Here is a 13,773-nt window from a genome sequence, read left to right on the forward strand (position 1 = left end):
CCGCGGCGGCTGGGGGTGGGCAGGGCGGGCCGGGGTCAGGCGGGCGGGCTGAGTGCCCCCTCCCCAGAGCACGGGGCGCACAAAGATGAAAGCGGGGGATAATTAATGCTCTCAGGCCTGGCTTGACGACAAACCCTTTGTGGCGGCCTGAAAGAGAAAGCAATAGACGCCAGACCCACCCCGGCCTCTGGAACACCAGGACCTTTGAAATCAGAAGACATTAAAATAAAGCTCGGGGTAAAAGGACCTGGTGTTCTAGTTGCAGATTTGATGTTAGATCAAAACTGGATTGCTCCTGAGAGCTGAGGCGCCGGCTTATTATTTGAGGTAGCCCAAGCTCAGTACACACAAGGACCAGCCTCCTGGGGCACGCCTGGTGGCGGCCTGCCCAAGACCCCGGTGGCCAGCTTTCCCTGTGGTCCGCGTCTCCCCAAAGGTGGAGGGTCTCCGTTTGCACTTGCACCCTCCACCTCATTTCTGAAGGCCCTCAGGGACCACAGAGGACCAGGCTGGGGGGCAGGGGGGGGGGTAAGAGGGTGCAGGTATCCTTGTCCAACGCTACCTGTGGCCACCCAGGCACTGGGTACAAATCCCTGAGCCCTGCCAGGGACAGAGTCCCTTCCAGGGAGCCCAGTGTTGGGTGAAGCACGCTGGCTCCAGGCTGCAGCTCCCCTGGGGAGGAAGGCTAGCATCCTCCCTGGGGGCTGGGGGGTGGGGTGGGGTCTGAGAAGCAGGTAGAAGGAAAAGAGCAGCCTCCACCAGGGGCTCGTCTCCCGCACCCTCACCCTGCCCGGATTCACGGCTCATGTCAGCTTCAGTTAACAACCCGCTCCCGCAGGCCTAAGCGGAGCCAGGAGCTGCGCCTGCCTGGATCGGATATTGGGTGCACTGAGTCGTGAAGCCCTGAGGCTGCTTTGGCCTTCAGCTCCGAGCTCAGCTCAGTCGGCGTTCTTGGAAGGAGTTAGTCCTCACCGTTCCTCCCACTGGTGCGCGGGGAAATCGTGCCAAGGTGCCCATGGCACCGACCGACACCAAGAAGCTGGTACTTGGCTGCTGCTCTGCTGGGCTGTGCCTGCGTGGGGATCAAAGGCTGAATTGCCAAAAGCACTAATGTGCTGGTGAGCCCGGGTCTGGCCTCTTCCGCTGCGCTCGTCCGGGCCTGCGCTGTATAGTGGCAGCGGCGGCGGCAGCGGCGGCGGCAGCAGCAGCAGCACTTGCTAACCTCAGCCAGCAGCCTGGCCCTCCTCCTAATTAGAGGTGTTAATTAGCACAAATGAGTCAACCTCAGCAAATTAGTCAGCGAGGCCGACAGGTATGCAGAGCACTTGGGAACAGACCGGGTGTCAGGCACTGGGAATGTTTTGCCATCTGAAGGAACCCTTGGCCACGGCAGGTGGGGGGGTGGGGGTGGGACAGGACACTTTGCCAGGGGAGCCCCAAGTCGGTGGGAAGTCAGAAACACCAACAGTCTCAAATGTTTACAAGCACTTCTCATGCATTCGAGGCCGCCCACGTCTTAGGTCTGCCGTGCCTTCTGCACAAGCTGGCCAGCCCTGCGTCAGCCTCTGGCCCCGGGCTCTACCACCGGAGAGGCCGGCGGCCCTGCCCCAGCCCTGCCTCCAAGTGGGCGCTGTGCAGCTCCTTCAGCCGCAGCAGCAGCTGCTCCAGGTTCTCCCCGGTCAGGGCCGACAGGGCGATGACCCCCTGCCCCAGGCGGGCTTGGAGCTGAGCCAGATGGGCTCGGGCCTGCGGGAGGTCAATCTTATTTGCAATGATCTGGTGAGGTCTCGTGGACAGGCCTTCTTGGTACTTCTCGAGTTCATACTTCAAATCCTCAACCTGAGTCCACGGCTCTGGCAGAGAAAGATCCACCACGAACAGGAGGAAGAGGCAGCGCTCGATGTGCCGCAGGAAGCTGAGCCCCAGGCCCTTGTTTCGGTGGGCGCCTCGGATGATGCCTGGGATGTCGGCCACTGTGGGACACCAGAGTGCACAATCATGGCCAGGGCTGGCTCCTGGATGACCCTAAGCCGGGGGCGGAGGGGAGAGGCCCAGCCCCCTCCACGCCGATCCCTGCGTTCTCCAGACCCTCTCAGGAACACCCTCATCTCCAGCAACTCCTCCACCCTGGGTGACTTAGCACCTCAGCCTGCGGTGCACAAAGGCTCTGGGGTACTCGGATCAGGCTAATGAGGAATACTGAACACCAGCCTGTCTTCTGGCTTCCAACAGGATTCAAAAAAGGGGAAATGGCTTCCTGCACTCTATGAATAATTTGATTACCGATAAAAATCATTATAGAGTACTTTGCAAATATAAAGTGCTATACAAATAACCTTACCAGCAGGCTTACTATTTTTAATGGGTACATTATCTTCTGGAAAAAAGTTTTCTTCTCTCAAAATGGTGCAGGGAAAGCTTTTTAAATCGCATGCAGTCTGCGTGGCCGAGGCTGCTCAACCCCAAGACGAGCAGAACCTGCGGGAGGAGCAGCCCCTCCCAGGGCTCCGCATCGGAGCTCCTGTTTCTGAGACGAAGCTAAGGGTTCCTGTGTGGGGGTGGGGGCTCCGAACTTTGATACAGATCGACTAAAATACTTTCAATAAGGAAAACACACCACATTTTAAGCAGGAAGCTGAAGTCAGGAGTTACATAACGACTCCCCTGCTTCCCTCTGGGATTCTGGGAGCTCTACCTGCTAACTGCTGGTGGTCTTCGTAGTGGACGATCCCCACGTGGGGCTTCAAGGTGGTGAACGGGTAGGAAGCCACGGCAGGCTTCGCGTTCGAGATGGCTCGGAGCAGTGAGGACTTGCCCGCATTGGGGAACCCAACCTGCAAGGCAAAGCAAAGGGGGCGCCTGCGTGAGCCAGACGGCTGGGGGCGGGGCTGAGCAACAGGGCACACAAGCCCCTGTGCCAGCCACAGCACCCACGATGGCGACTGGAGGGGTGAGCACACAGCTGCAGGGGCTGGACCCACCATGCCAGCGTGGGCCACGGTCTTGAGCTCCAGGGAGAGAACGCGCTCCTGGCCCGGCTGTCCTGGGGTGCACGTTACAGGAGCGCGGTTGTCATTGGCCAGGAAGAAGCGGTTGCCTTTCCCCCCTGCCCCGCCCAGGGCAGCGATGTACTCCTCTCCCGGGCTTGACAGGTCGGCCACGACTTCTCTCCCCTCCTTCACCAGCGTGCCCACGGGGACCTGGAGAGCGGCAAGTCATCGGGGGGCCAGGGAGGGCAGGGTGGGGTACTACAGCCCCTTTCCTCTCAAGCACAGCAGATCTTAGGGGTGCTCGCCCTGTACAACACACTCCATGTATCGTTCCCCAGATGCGAAGTTGGCCAGGTGTCACGACACTGACCTATAACCCCAGCGATTGGGAGGTAGAAGCAGGAAGACCCCAAGTTGAAGTTCAGCTGGGCTACATAGTATGGCTACCTGAAAACACAGACTGACCTGCCCAGGTGGCTTTTTCAGTGTTTCTAAAACTTGGAGCTCAACAGAAGCATCGGGGAAAAGAGCCCTCACAGGGCAGGAGCGCATGGGCACCGGTGCAGCACCCCAAGACCTCACAGGGTCAGGCGCACCCCAGGACAGAAACGTCCATGCCTCCTCCACCTGGCTTACCTGAACGTACAGCACGGCACCACCCCGGCCAGAGCAGTTGTTGCTGCCACCATCTTCTCCAGCAAAACCCCTGTACTGGGACAGCACTGAGGACAGGGACTTGACCTGCTGGTCAACTAGAGCGAGAGCAGGAGCTTTCAGTGCCTTTGTGTTACCACAGAGCCTATCACCCACTACTCAGGAGGCTGAGATACGAGTTTGAAGCCGGCCTAGGCAGGGAAGTCTGTGAGACCCATCTCCAACTAAGCACCTCAAATCCCAAAATGGAGCTGTGGCTCAAGTTGGAGAGGCTAGCTTGGAGCACAAAGGATCAGGAACAATACCCAGGCCCTGAGTCCAAGTCCCAGAATCAGCCCACATGCAAACGTGTACACGTGTGCATGTCATACATGCGTGTGCACACACAAATGCTCAAAGCAGAACCAGAATCTTAAGAATCCTCAACTGTGTGTGGAGATGGGGAATTGAGCTGTAGCAGAGATTTCCAACTAGCAATGTGATTTCCTTCAGAAAACACTGTCATTTCTGAAGAGTTTGAAGTCACTCACAATGCCATCAATTAAAAAATAGCAGTGCTGAGTTTGGTGGTGCATACCTGTAACCCAGCCCTGAGGAGGCTGAGGCAAGAGGATTTTGAGGTTCAGGGCCAGTGTTGGCTTCACAGCCAGACCCTGTCTCAAAAATGGAACCACGCCAGGTGCCAGTGGCTCACACCTGTAATCCCAGCTACTCAGGAGGCTGAGATCTGAGGATCACAGTTCAAAGTCAGTCTGGGCAAGAAAGTCCATGAGACTCATCTCCAATAACCACCAGAAAACCAGAAGTGGTGCTGTGGCTCATGTGGCAGAGCACTTTTCTTGAGATGAAGAGCTCAGGGACAGCACCCAGGCCCAGAGTTCAAACCCCACAAAGTCAGAACCAAGTAAAACAAAATGCAGTATGTTTTTGCTGCACTGTACTGTGCACACGTCTGCTCCCACCTCACTTAGCATGTGAGGCTGATCGTGTGCTGAGCGCAGCGTTCGCTGGGATGGTAACTGAAAGTCTCGCCCTCTGACGTCTCACACCATGTTAGGTTGTTTTCCTGAGACTGAGACACAAGGACGCATGTTTTCTGTCATATGCAGAAGCTAGATCTAATAAACACGGAAACACGATCAATGCTACAGGTCTCCAGACATTCATGCACAGTGAGACCAAAGGAGGATACGAGGTGGGGAGCATGCAGGCGCAAGGCCTCTGTGCTCCGATCACATGAAATAACAGTTATCAAGATGAACTCCAGGAAATAGAAACAAGGTTTTCTTTTTGGTGATTTTTTTGTTTTCTTTTTTTTTTTTGGTCTGATTTGTTTATCTGTCTTTGGGAGGGGAAGGGGGCACAGAAATGGAGGGATAAAGGATGAACAAATGCAGTACTCACTAGACACTGTGTTGAAAATGAACGATACAATTTGTGGGTAGGGACGAGAGGGAAAAACTGGGAGAGAACAAGGGAAGGGGTGACACTGTCCAAAAAGGAACGTACTTGTTACTGATGTATGGAATTGTAACTGCTTTGTATATCACCTTTATAATAATGTTTTTTTTTTTTAACAAAAACCCAAACAACTCTTGAAAGCATTCAAAGTTGTAGTTACTTACTTTCGTGCTGTTTACGAACATCCAGTTACAAAAATGGAATCTACACATCAAACTATGGTGTGCATGTCGTACTGGGGCTTGAGCTCAGGGTTTGGGTGTGTCTCTGAGTGTTTCCGGTCAAAGCTAGTGAAAAAGCTAAAGCTCTACTTCTGGCTTTTTTGATGGTTAATTGGAAGTAACAGACTTTCCTGCCTAGGCTGGCTTCAAGCCCTGATCCTCAGATTTCAGCCTCCTGAGTAGCTAGGATTACAGACGCGTGCGGTTTTTAATGCAGAAGTACATCAGGACAAGAAGGTACAGCTGGGATGTGTGCAGGCTCCTCCCCAGCTGTCCCCAGGGTACGTGCCTCTCAGGATGACGTGGCCACCATTGCCGCCATCCCCACCATCGGGGCCTCCGAACTCCTTGCGGGGCTCACTGTGGAAGCAGCTGGCACCAGAGCCTCCATTTCCTCCACGGACAAACACTCTGCGCTGGTCCACGAAGTGTCTTTTCTACAGAGAGCACAGGGTACCATGTGAACCCCCAACAGAACACACAGTCATTTGAAATATGCCTTCTTCTATTAAACTCAGAAGCTCATGCTAATTACTGATCTTGACTAAAACCCAAAGATAAAAACAGTGGGCGTTACATAGTGAGTTGGAAGCTAGCATGGGCTGCATAGCCAGACAATCTCTACAAACAGAAAAGCACTGCCCACAGGTCACTAAAATTGCAGGCTGAATGGCATGAGTGCAGACACAAAGTGGGGCTGGTAGAGAAAACATACTTCAAGGGGCTGGGAAGGTGGCTCAGTGGTAGAGTGTTTACCTAGCATGCATGAAGCCCTGGGTTCGATTCCTCAGTACAAAATACACAGAAAACGCTGGAAGTTGTGCAGTGGCTCAAGTGGTAGAGTGCTAGCCTTGGGCAAAAGAAGCTCAGGGACAGTGCCCAGTCCCTAAGTTCAAGCCCCAGGACTGGCAAAAAACAAAACAAAACAAAAACCTCAAGAAGGGCGTGGCATTTCTAACTGGAAGGAACATGGCCTGTTTGGCAAGCCCTCTTTGAACAGGGCGAGCGTCTACCTGCTTTCAACTAAAACACACTGCTAAAAATACAGGCCTGTCTTTACTAACGGCAGGGTGTAACGGAGCGTGGCAGGGCTTGAGGCAATCCCCACGCTTTCCACGATGGACAAAGAACCTTTTCTGTGGCCTGACACACTAGCGCTCCGCTGTTAAGCACAGCACAGCAGACAGAGTCTTTCTAAGCTCGGGTTTATTTTGGTGGTCCTGGGGCTTGAACTCAGGGCCTGTGTTTGCTAGGCAGGCCTCTCCCATTTGCACCATGCTTCTTTTCTAGCTGAGAGTCCTGCTTAGAGATTTCTTCTCAGGCTCTGAAAGCAGGCACAAGCCAGCTAAAGAATCAGAACTCATTACTAAATAAGTATTGCCAGGTGCTGGTGGCTCACGCCTGTCATCCTAGCTAGTCAGGAGGCTGAGATCTGAGGATCGCGGTTCAAAGCCAGCCAGGGCAGGAAAGTCCGTGAGACTCTCATCTCCAATAAACCACCAGAAAACCGGAAGTGGTGCTGTGGCTCAAGTGGTAGAGTGCTTGCCTTGAGTTGAAGAGCTCAGGGACAGCACCCAGACCCTGAGTTCAAGCCCCACGATCGACTAAATAAATAAAAAAATTTTTTTTAATTAAAAAAAATAAGCCAGGTGCCGGTGGCTCACACCTGTAATCCTAGCTACTCAGGAGGCTGAGAGCTGAGGATCAAGGTTCAAAGCCAGCCGGGGCAGGAAAATCCGTGAAACTCTTATCTCCATGATTTTTTTTTTTAGTCATGGGGCTTGAATTCTGGGTCTGGGCCCTGTCTCTTAGCTCTTCAGCTCAAGGCTAGCACTCTACCACTGGAGCCACAGTGCCACTTCTGGCTTTTTTCTGTTTATGTGGTGCTGAGAAATTGAACCCAGGTCCTCATGTATGCTAGGCAAGCACCCTACCACTAAGCCACCTTCCTAGCGAGACTCTTATTTCCAATAAACCGGAAGTGGTGCTGTGGCTCAAGTGGTAGAGCACTCACCTTGAGCTAAAGAGCGCAGGGATAATGCCAAAGCCCAGAGCTCAAGCCCCACAACCGACCAAAACAAACAAACAAAAACCAAATAGGCCAGGCTAATAATAAATATCAGTGCATCTTGTGAGTTCAGCTGTAGGCACAGTGTTCACACTGGAGCAGTACACTTGCTAGTTTTTCTTTTTGCAGGAGGGTTTGAACTCAGGGTCTACCATGTTAGAAAGGTGCTCTACTGCTGAGCCATCCCTCTGACCCATTTTTTTGCTGGCTACTTTTGAGATGGGGTCTTGCTTTATACAGGGCACCTGACTGGACTGAAAGCCTCCTGCATTAGGCTTCTGATCATGTCTGGGATGACAGGCATACACCACTTCAGCTTCCTTATATTGGGATGGCATCCTGCAGATTCTCTGCCCAGGAAGTGTGAACCTGTCAACCTCAACTTCCCATGTAGCTCAGGATGACAGCTATGTGCCACTGCATCCAGCAGTGGGTTGAAACAGTTTTTACTTTTTTTTCCTTCTTGTCAGTCATGGGACCTGAACTCAGGGCCTGGGTGCTGTCCCTCAGCTCTTCAGCCCAAGGCTAGCACTCTACCACTTGAGCCACAGCACCATTTGCGCTTTTTCTGCTTATGTGGTGCTGAGGAATTGAAGCCAGGGCCTCATGCATGCAAGGCAAGCGCTCTACCACTGAGCCACCTTCCCAACCCCGAGACGGGGTTTTTCTTGTGATTTTTTTTCTTTCTGGCCTTGAACTATGACTGTGATCCTCCTGTCTCAGCCTTCCAAGAAGCTAGGATTATAGGCATAAGCCACTGGGGCACCCAGAAAAGCACCTGCTTCTTTTTTTTTTGGTCCAGTTGTGGGGCCTGAACTCTGGGCTTGGGCGCTGTCCCTCAGCTCTTCAGCTCAAGGCTAGTGCTCTACCACTTGAGCCATAGCACCACTTCTGGCTTTTTTAAAATTTTTTCTTATGTGGTGCTGAGGAATCGAACCCAGGGCCTCAGGCATGCAAGGCAAGCGCTCTACCACTGAGCCACCTTCCCAGCCCCAGCACCTGCTTCTTATAGATTGGTACAGGAGACAAGCATCTAGGCCCTGGTGGCCACCGTATCCCTCGCTGAAACTCTTGGCATCTGTATTTCCATCCAACAGGGGAAAAGGACTCTGATTTATTCTTTTCTTAAGAAGATACAGTCTAGGAGCATATTCAGTGGTACAGCATTTATCCAACACATACAAGGCCCTGGATTTAATCCCCAGTACCATTAAAACACACACACACACACACACACACACACACACACACACACACACACACGAGCAAAATAACCTGTGTTTTAAGAGTCTTCTACACTTGCACAAACCTTGAACTGCTGGCTCAAAGCTCAATGTGTAACAGGAGACAAGCGGAGTGACTGCAGGGAGACAGAACTTAGGTTCGAGGCTAGCCGGGGGATGAGGAGCCTATGGAAGCCTCAGCTAGCTCTCAGCCCTGACAATGCTCATCTGAACAAAAAACAAGGGGAGCCTTCACATGGAGCTTCTGGAATTGGTCAAAGAGCACCATGTTTTCAATAGGTTCTCATCAACAGAAGAGAAACTTACTGTAAAGGCTGTAAAATCTGTACAACCAAAGGCCTCCTTTCCAGAGGTCTGAAACTGGAACTATTCATACATACTAAAGAAATACCTAGCCAGGCTCCAGTGGCTCATGCTTGTAATCCCAGCTACTCAGGAGGCTGAGATATGAGGATTGCGGTTCAAAGCTGACCCCGGGCAGGAAAGTCCCTAAGACTTGAATAAATTACCAAAAAAGGCCAGCAGTTCAGCTGTGTCTCAAGTGGTAGAGGGCTAGTCTTGAACAAAAGCTTGGGGACAGTATCCAGGACCTGAGTTCAAGCCACAGGGCTGACAAAAGAGAAATACTGGTATGCCAGGTGCTCAGCTAGTGACAAATGACTGCCGCCTAAGGGTCGCGCAATGCCGGGCTTCGGAGGCCTTGGCCTGCTGCTCCTTGCACCAGCATGACTCTGAACACAGGCCCTGGCTCAAGAAGCTCCAGGCAGCTCTTGGCAGCAGTGAGGACACAGGATGGAGAGCTAGAACCCACAACAGGAGAGCCAGTGGTGGCCCTAGGCTTCCACTCACCAGTTTCTTCTCAGAGAGTGGCTTCTTCCCAGGAGGCTCCGGCTGCTTGGCGTGGTCCACAGAGCCCACCGAGAGTGGCCTGGACAAGGCCTGCTTTGGAAGGAGTTGGCCAGGCTTAAGACCAGCCCAGGGGCATGAAGCCCACTGGGCCACGCCCTCCAGCAGGGGGCAAAGGCTGGCTGAGGAGAGCCTGGCAGGTATCATGGCTCCTAGGAAAAGTCACATGGCATGGTGAGACACCAACTCACAGAGACCAAAACCAGAGCCAAGTGCCCAGTCCACAGCAGAGGCTGGGTGTGAGTCAGAAACAAAGGAGTGCATGGATCAACCCTGCTGACCTGAGAACGAAGCGCCCCCTGGAGCCTATTAAACTATTTTTGAGTTGGGGTAATGTCTCTTATAGTAGATTTACGTTATTAAGTCTTTCATAACATTGGATGGATTGCCCTGGGAAATGTCAAGTAACTTCCCAGGAAAATCTTCAGAAGGAATCTGAACCTCAAGTACCATCTCTTTTTTTTTTTTCTTTTTGGGTCCGGTCATGGGCCTGGGCGCTGTCCCTCAGCTCTTCAGCTCAAGGCTAGCGCTCTACCACTTGAGCCACAGCACCACTTCCGGCTTTTTTTTTCTTTCTGCTTATGTGTTGCTGAGGAATCGAACCCAGGGCCTCATGCATGCAAGGCAAGTGCTCTACCACTGAGCCACTTTCCCAGCCCCAAGTACCATCTCTTTAACACGAGATGAAAACACCATTTGCTTAGTATTACCAAGTTCTGTTTTGTTTGTGCAGTCCAAGGCTGCCACCCTGGAGTATGGGAGTACTAAGCAAGGGCGCCTGAGCACCCAGACTTTGGACCCGGAGCAGCTGCACATGCCGCCTCCCGACTCACCGGGAAGTGGACACGCTGGCTGAGGCTGACACCTGGGGCGCTGCACTGCGATGTTTAGTGCAGGGTCTGCTAACTTCCAGTCCCTTGGAATTTCCCGAAAGAGACTTCCCGCTGGCATTGGGTGAGGATGGGTCTACAGAGGCCAGGCCTTCCCCCTGGTGACAGCCTCCAGCAGAGGATGCTAGAGGCCACAGTACCCAGTCATGCCCATGTGGTAAAGCTGGCACGGAATCCTTTACCACAGAGCCTGGAAAGCTCTCAGGCTGGTGAGCGAAGATGGGACACACTGAAGGTCCTGCAGGCCTGAGCTCCTGATGGGGCCCCAAGCCTGCTCGCCCGTCCAGCCCTGCCGGTGCCTGTCCAACAAACGGGGAGCCACCAAGAGGGTCTTTCCCAGCAGGAAAGTCCACATGCCAACCACGCACGCACACTTCCTTCCTCCACTGAATGTCCCTTTCCTTGATCCTTTGACCCTGACGCTTGGCAGGTTACAGTGCACTCCAAAGGAACCTCCTCCTTCCTGCCAGACCTGTGACAGGGCTCCATCAAGCCACCCCTGCAGGTGGCTCCTCTTGGGTGGCCCGTGTGCCCTCTGAGCACTAGCCTGTAGCAGACAGGCATCTCCAGCTGTCAGCCTGTCTCCAGGGAACCTTCTCAAGTCATGTGGGACCTCGTTCTGCATGAACCACCAGTTTGTTCATTCATGTGCTCATGGCTTCTTGGTGTAGTCGATGAACTATTATCGTTCTTTTCTTTTAGGAAGTACTGGGGGGTTGAATGTAGGACCTGGTGCTTACAAAGCAGGCATTTTACCAAGTGAGTCACAACCTTTGCCCCTTTTGCTCTAGCTATTTTTGCAATTTTTAATTGTTATTTTAAAGGTGATGTACAGAGGGGTGACAGTTACATGTCAGGTAAAAAGTACATTTCTTTCTTTTTTTTTTTGGTCCAGTCGTGGGGCCTGAATTCTGGGTCTGGGCGCTGTCCCTCAGCTCTTCAGCTCAAGGCTAGCACTCTACCACTTAAGCCACAGCGCCACTTCCAGCTTTTTTCTTTTTGCTTATGTGGTGCTGAGGAATTGAACCCAGGGCCTTGGGCATGCAAGGCAAGCGCTCTACCACTAAGCCACCTTCCCAGCCCTTCTTTTTTTTTTTTTGCCAGTCCTGGAGCTTGAACTCAGGGACTGGGCACTGTCCCTGAGCCTCTCTGTGCTCAAGGTTAGAACTGTACTGCTTGAACCACACTGCCACTTCTGACCTTTTCTGTTTATGTGGTACTGAGAAATCACACCCAGGCATTCATGCATCTAGGCAAGCAGTCTACCACTAAGCCACATTCCCAGCCAAGAGTACATTTCTTTCTTTCTTTTATTTTGGGTCCGGTCATGGGGCCTGAACTCTGGGCCTGGGCGCTGTCCCTCAGCTCTTCAGCTCAAGGCTAGCATGCTACCACTTGAGCCACAGCACCACTTCTGGCTTTTTTTTTGCTTATGTGGTGCTGAGGAATTGAACCCAGGGCCTCATGCATGCAAGGCAAGCGTTCTACCACTGAGCCATCTTCCCAGCCTCAAGAGTACATTTCTTTTGAGACAATGTCACTCCCTTCCTCTCTCCTAATTTTCTTTTTTTGGGGTGGTGGTAGTCATGGGATTTGAACTCAGGGCCTGGGTGCTGTCCCTGAGCTCTTTCACTCAAGGCTAATGCTCTACCACTTTGAGCCACAGCGGCACTTCTGGCTTTCTGGTGGTTAACTAAAGAGCCTCACAGACTTTCTTATTTTTAGTCAGTCGTGGGTCTTGATCTTAGCCTGGGTGCCGTCCCTGAGCTCTTCAGCTCAAGGCTAGTGGTCTACCACTTGAGTCACAGTGTCACTTCCAGTTTTCTGGTGGTTAACTGGAGATAAGAGACTCATGGACTTTCCTGCCCAGGCTGGCTTCGAACTGTGATCCTCAGATCTCAGCCTCCTGCGCAGCTAGGAATGACAGGTGTGAGCCACAGGGCCTAGCCTAGCTAATTTTTCTTTTTAAAAATAGGATCTATTGCCGGGTGCTGGTGGCTCACGCCTGTAATCCTAGCTACTCAGGAGGCTGAGATCTGAGGATCGCGGTTCAAAGCCAGCCTGGGCAGGAGAGACCGTGAGACTCCTATCTCCAATAAACCACCAGAAAACCGGAAGTGGCGCTGTAGCTCAAGTGGTAGAGCGCTCGCCTTGAGCTGAAGAGCTGAGGGACAGCTCCCAGGCCCAGAGTTCAAGCCCCACGACCGACAAAAAAAAAAAAAAAAAAGGATCTATTGTTTATGCAGAGACTAGCCCGGACTATGATCCTCCTATTTACACTTTCTTATGGAGCCGGGATGACGGACACATGCCCCCATGCCCAGCCCTCATTGGTTAAGATGAGAGTCTCTTGAACTTTTGACAGAGCTTTTGCAAAGTCCAGTCAGGAACAGCACTCGTGCGTGGTAAGGGCTCCACACCAGACCCTGCCACTGCGGTTCTAGAAAACGTTAAGTTCCTGTGTGCTGGCCCACAGGATAATGCCAGGAACCTCATCTGCATGGCTCCTGTAGCTGAGGATGCCTTCCTCGGAGGGGTCGTGGAGGTGCACAGGCTAAGCGGGGCCCTTGCGGGTCTGGAGCCGAGGCCAGCCGGGGCTGTCGGTTCCTTGGAGCAGGCGGAAGGACACGCAAGCGCGCCTTGCAGTGAGACTCGGCATCCAAGAACCCAGGGCTGGGAACAGGAAAAGCAATCGGGACACTGGGTCGAGCTCAGGCCCCGGCACTGGCACCGGCCCGAAGCCCGCCCCACCGCGGGCTGGGCTGGTCTGGGCCCGGGCTCCTCCGTCCCGCCCCACCGCGGGCTGGGCTGGGCTGGGCCCCGGGCTCCTCCGTCCCGCCCCACCGCGGGCTGGGCTGGGCTGGGCCCCGGGCTCGGCCGTCCCGCCCCACCGCGGGCTGGGCTGGGCCCCGGGCTCGGCCGTCCCGCCCCACCGCGGGCTGGGCTGGGCCCCGGGCTCGGCCGTTCCGCCCTACCGCGGGCTGGTCTGGGCCCGGGCTCCTCCGTCCCGCCCCACCGCGGGCAGAGCTGGGCCCCGGGCTCCTCCGTGCGCGGCCGTCCCTGCACGGCAGGCGCAGGGAACGCAACTCCCGGGGCGTCCTCGGGGCTGAGACCACGATCGACAGCGACCCTGCCGGGCGCCGCATCCCCGCCCTAACCCGCCGGGCCCTGCCCGCCGTCCGCGCCCCACCGCCCGCGCCCCGCGCGCCCGCACCCACCAGCTCCGAGCCACGACTTCCGGGACGCCCGCCGCGGCCGACTGCTTCCGGGGCGGACCTGACCGCGCCTGCGCAGAGCCCGGGGGCCGCGCGGCGGGAGCGCCCCCTGCCGCCCGCGCGG

At 54.2% G+C, this 13,773-nt stretch overlaps 1 protein-coding gene across 1 annotated transcript; it reads right to left on the reverse strand.

Annotated features, from left to right (window-relative positions):
* Positions 1-1,477: 1,477 nt before the first annotated feature.
* Positions 1,478-13,688, reverse strand: LOC138815748 (mitochondrial ribosome-associated GTPase 2-like). Its single transcript, XM_070005119.1, has 7 exons — positions 13,653-13,688; positions 9,488-9,696; positions 5,616-5,763; positions 3,627-3,742; positions 2,982-3,200; positions 2,696-2,834; positions 1,478-1,973 (listed from the first exon to the last, which is right to left on the reverse strand). Exons 2-7 carry the CDS (start codon positions 9,689-9,691, stop codon positions 1,579-1,581), a joined length of 1,221 nt encoding a protein of 406 aa, XP_069861220.1. The 5' UTR covers positions 9,692-9,696; positions 13,653-13,688; the 3' UTR covers positions 1,478-1,578.
* Positions 13,689-13,773: the final 85 nt, after the last annotated feature.

The sequence above is a fragment of the Dipodomys merriami genome, unplaced genomic scaffold (genome assembly GCF_024711535.1).
Source record: "Dipodomys merriami isolate MVZ:Mamm:240054 unplaced genomic scaffold, mDipMer1.0.p SCAF_665, whole genome shotgun sequence".
Classification (NCBI taxonomy): Eukaryota; Metazoa; Chordata; class Mammalia; order Rodentia; family Heteromyidae; genus Dipodomys; species Dipodomys merriami.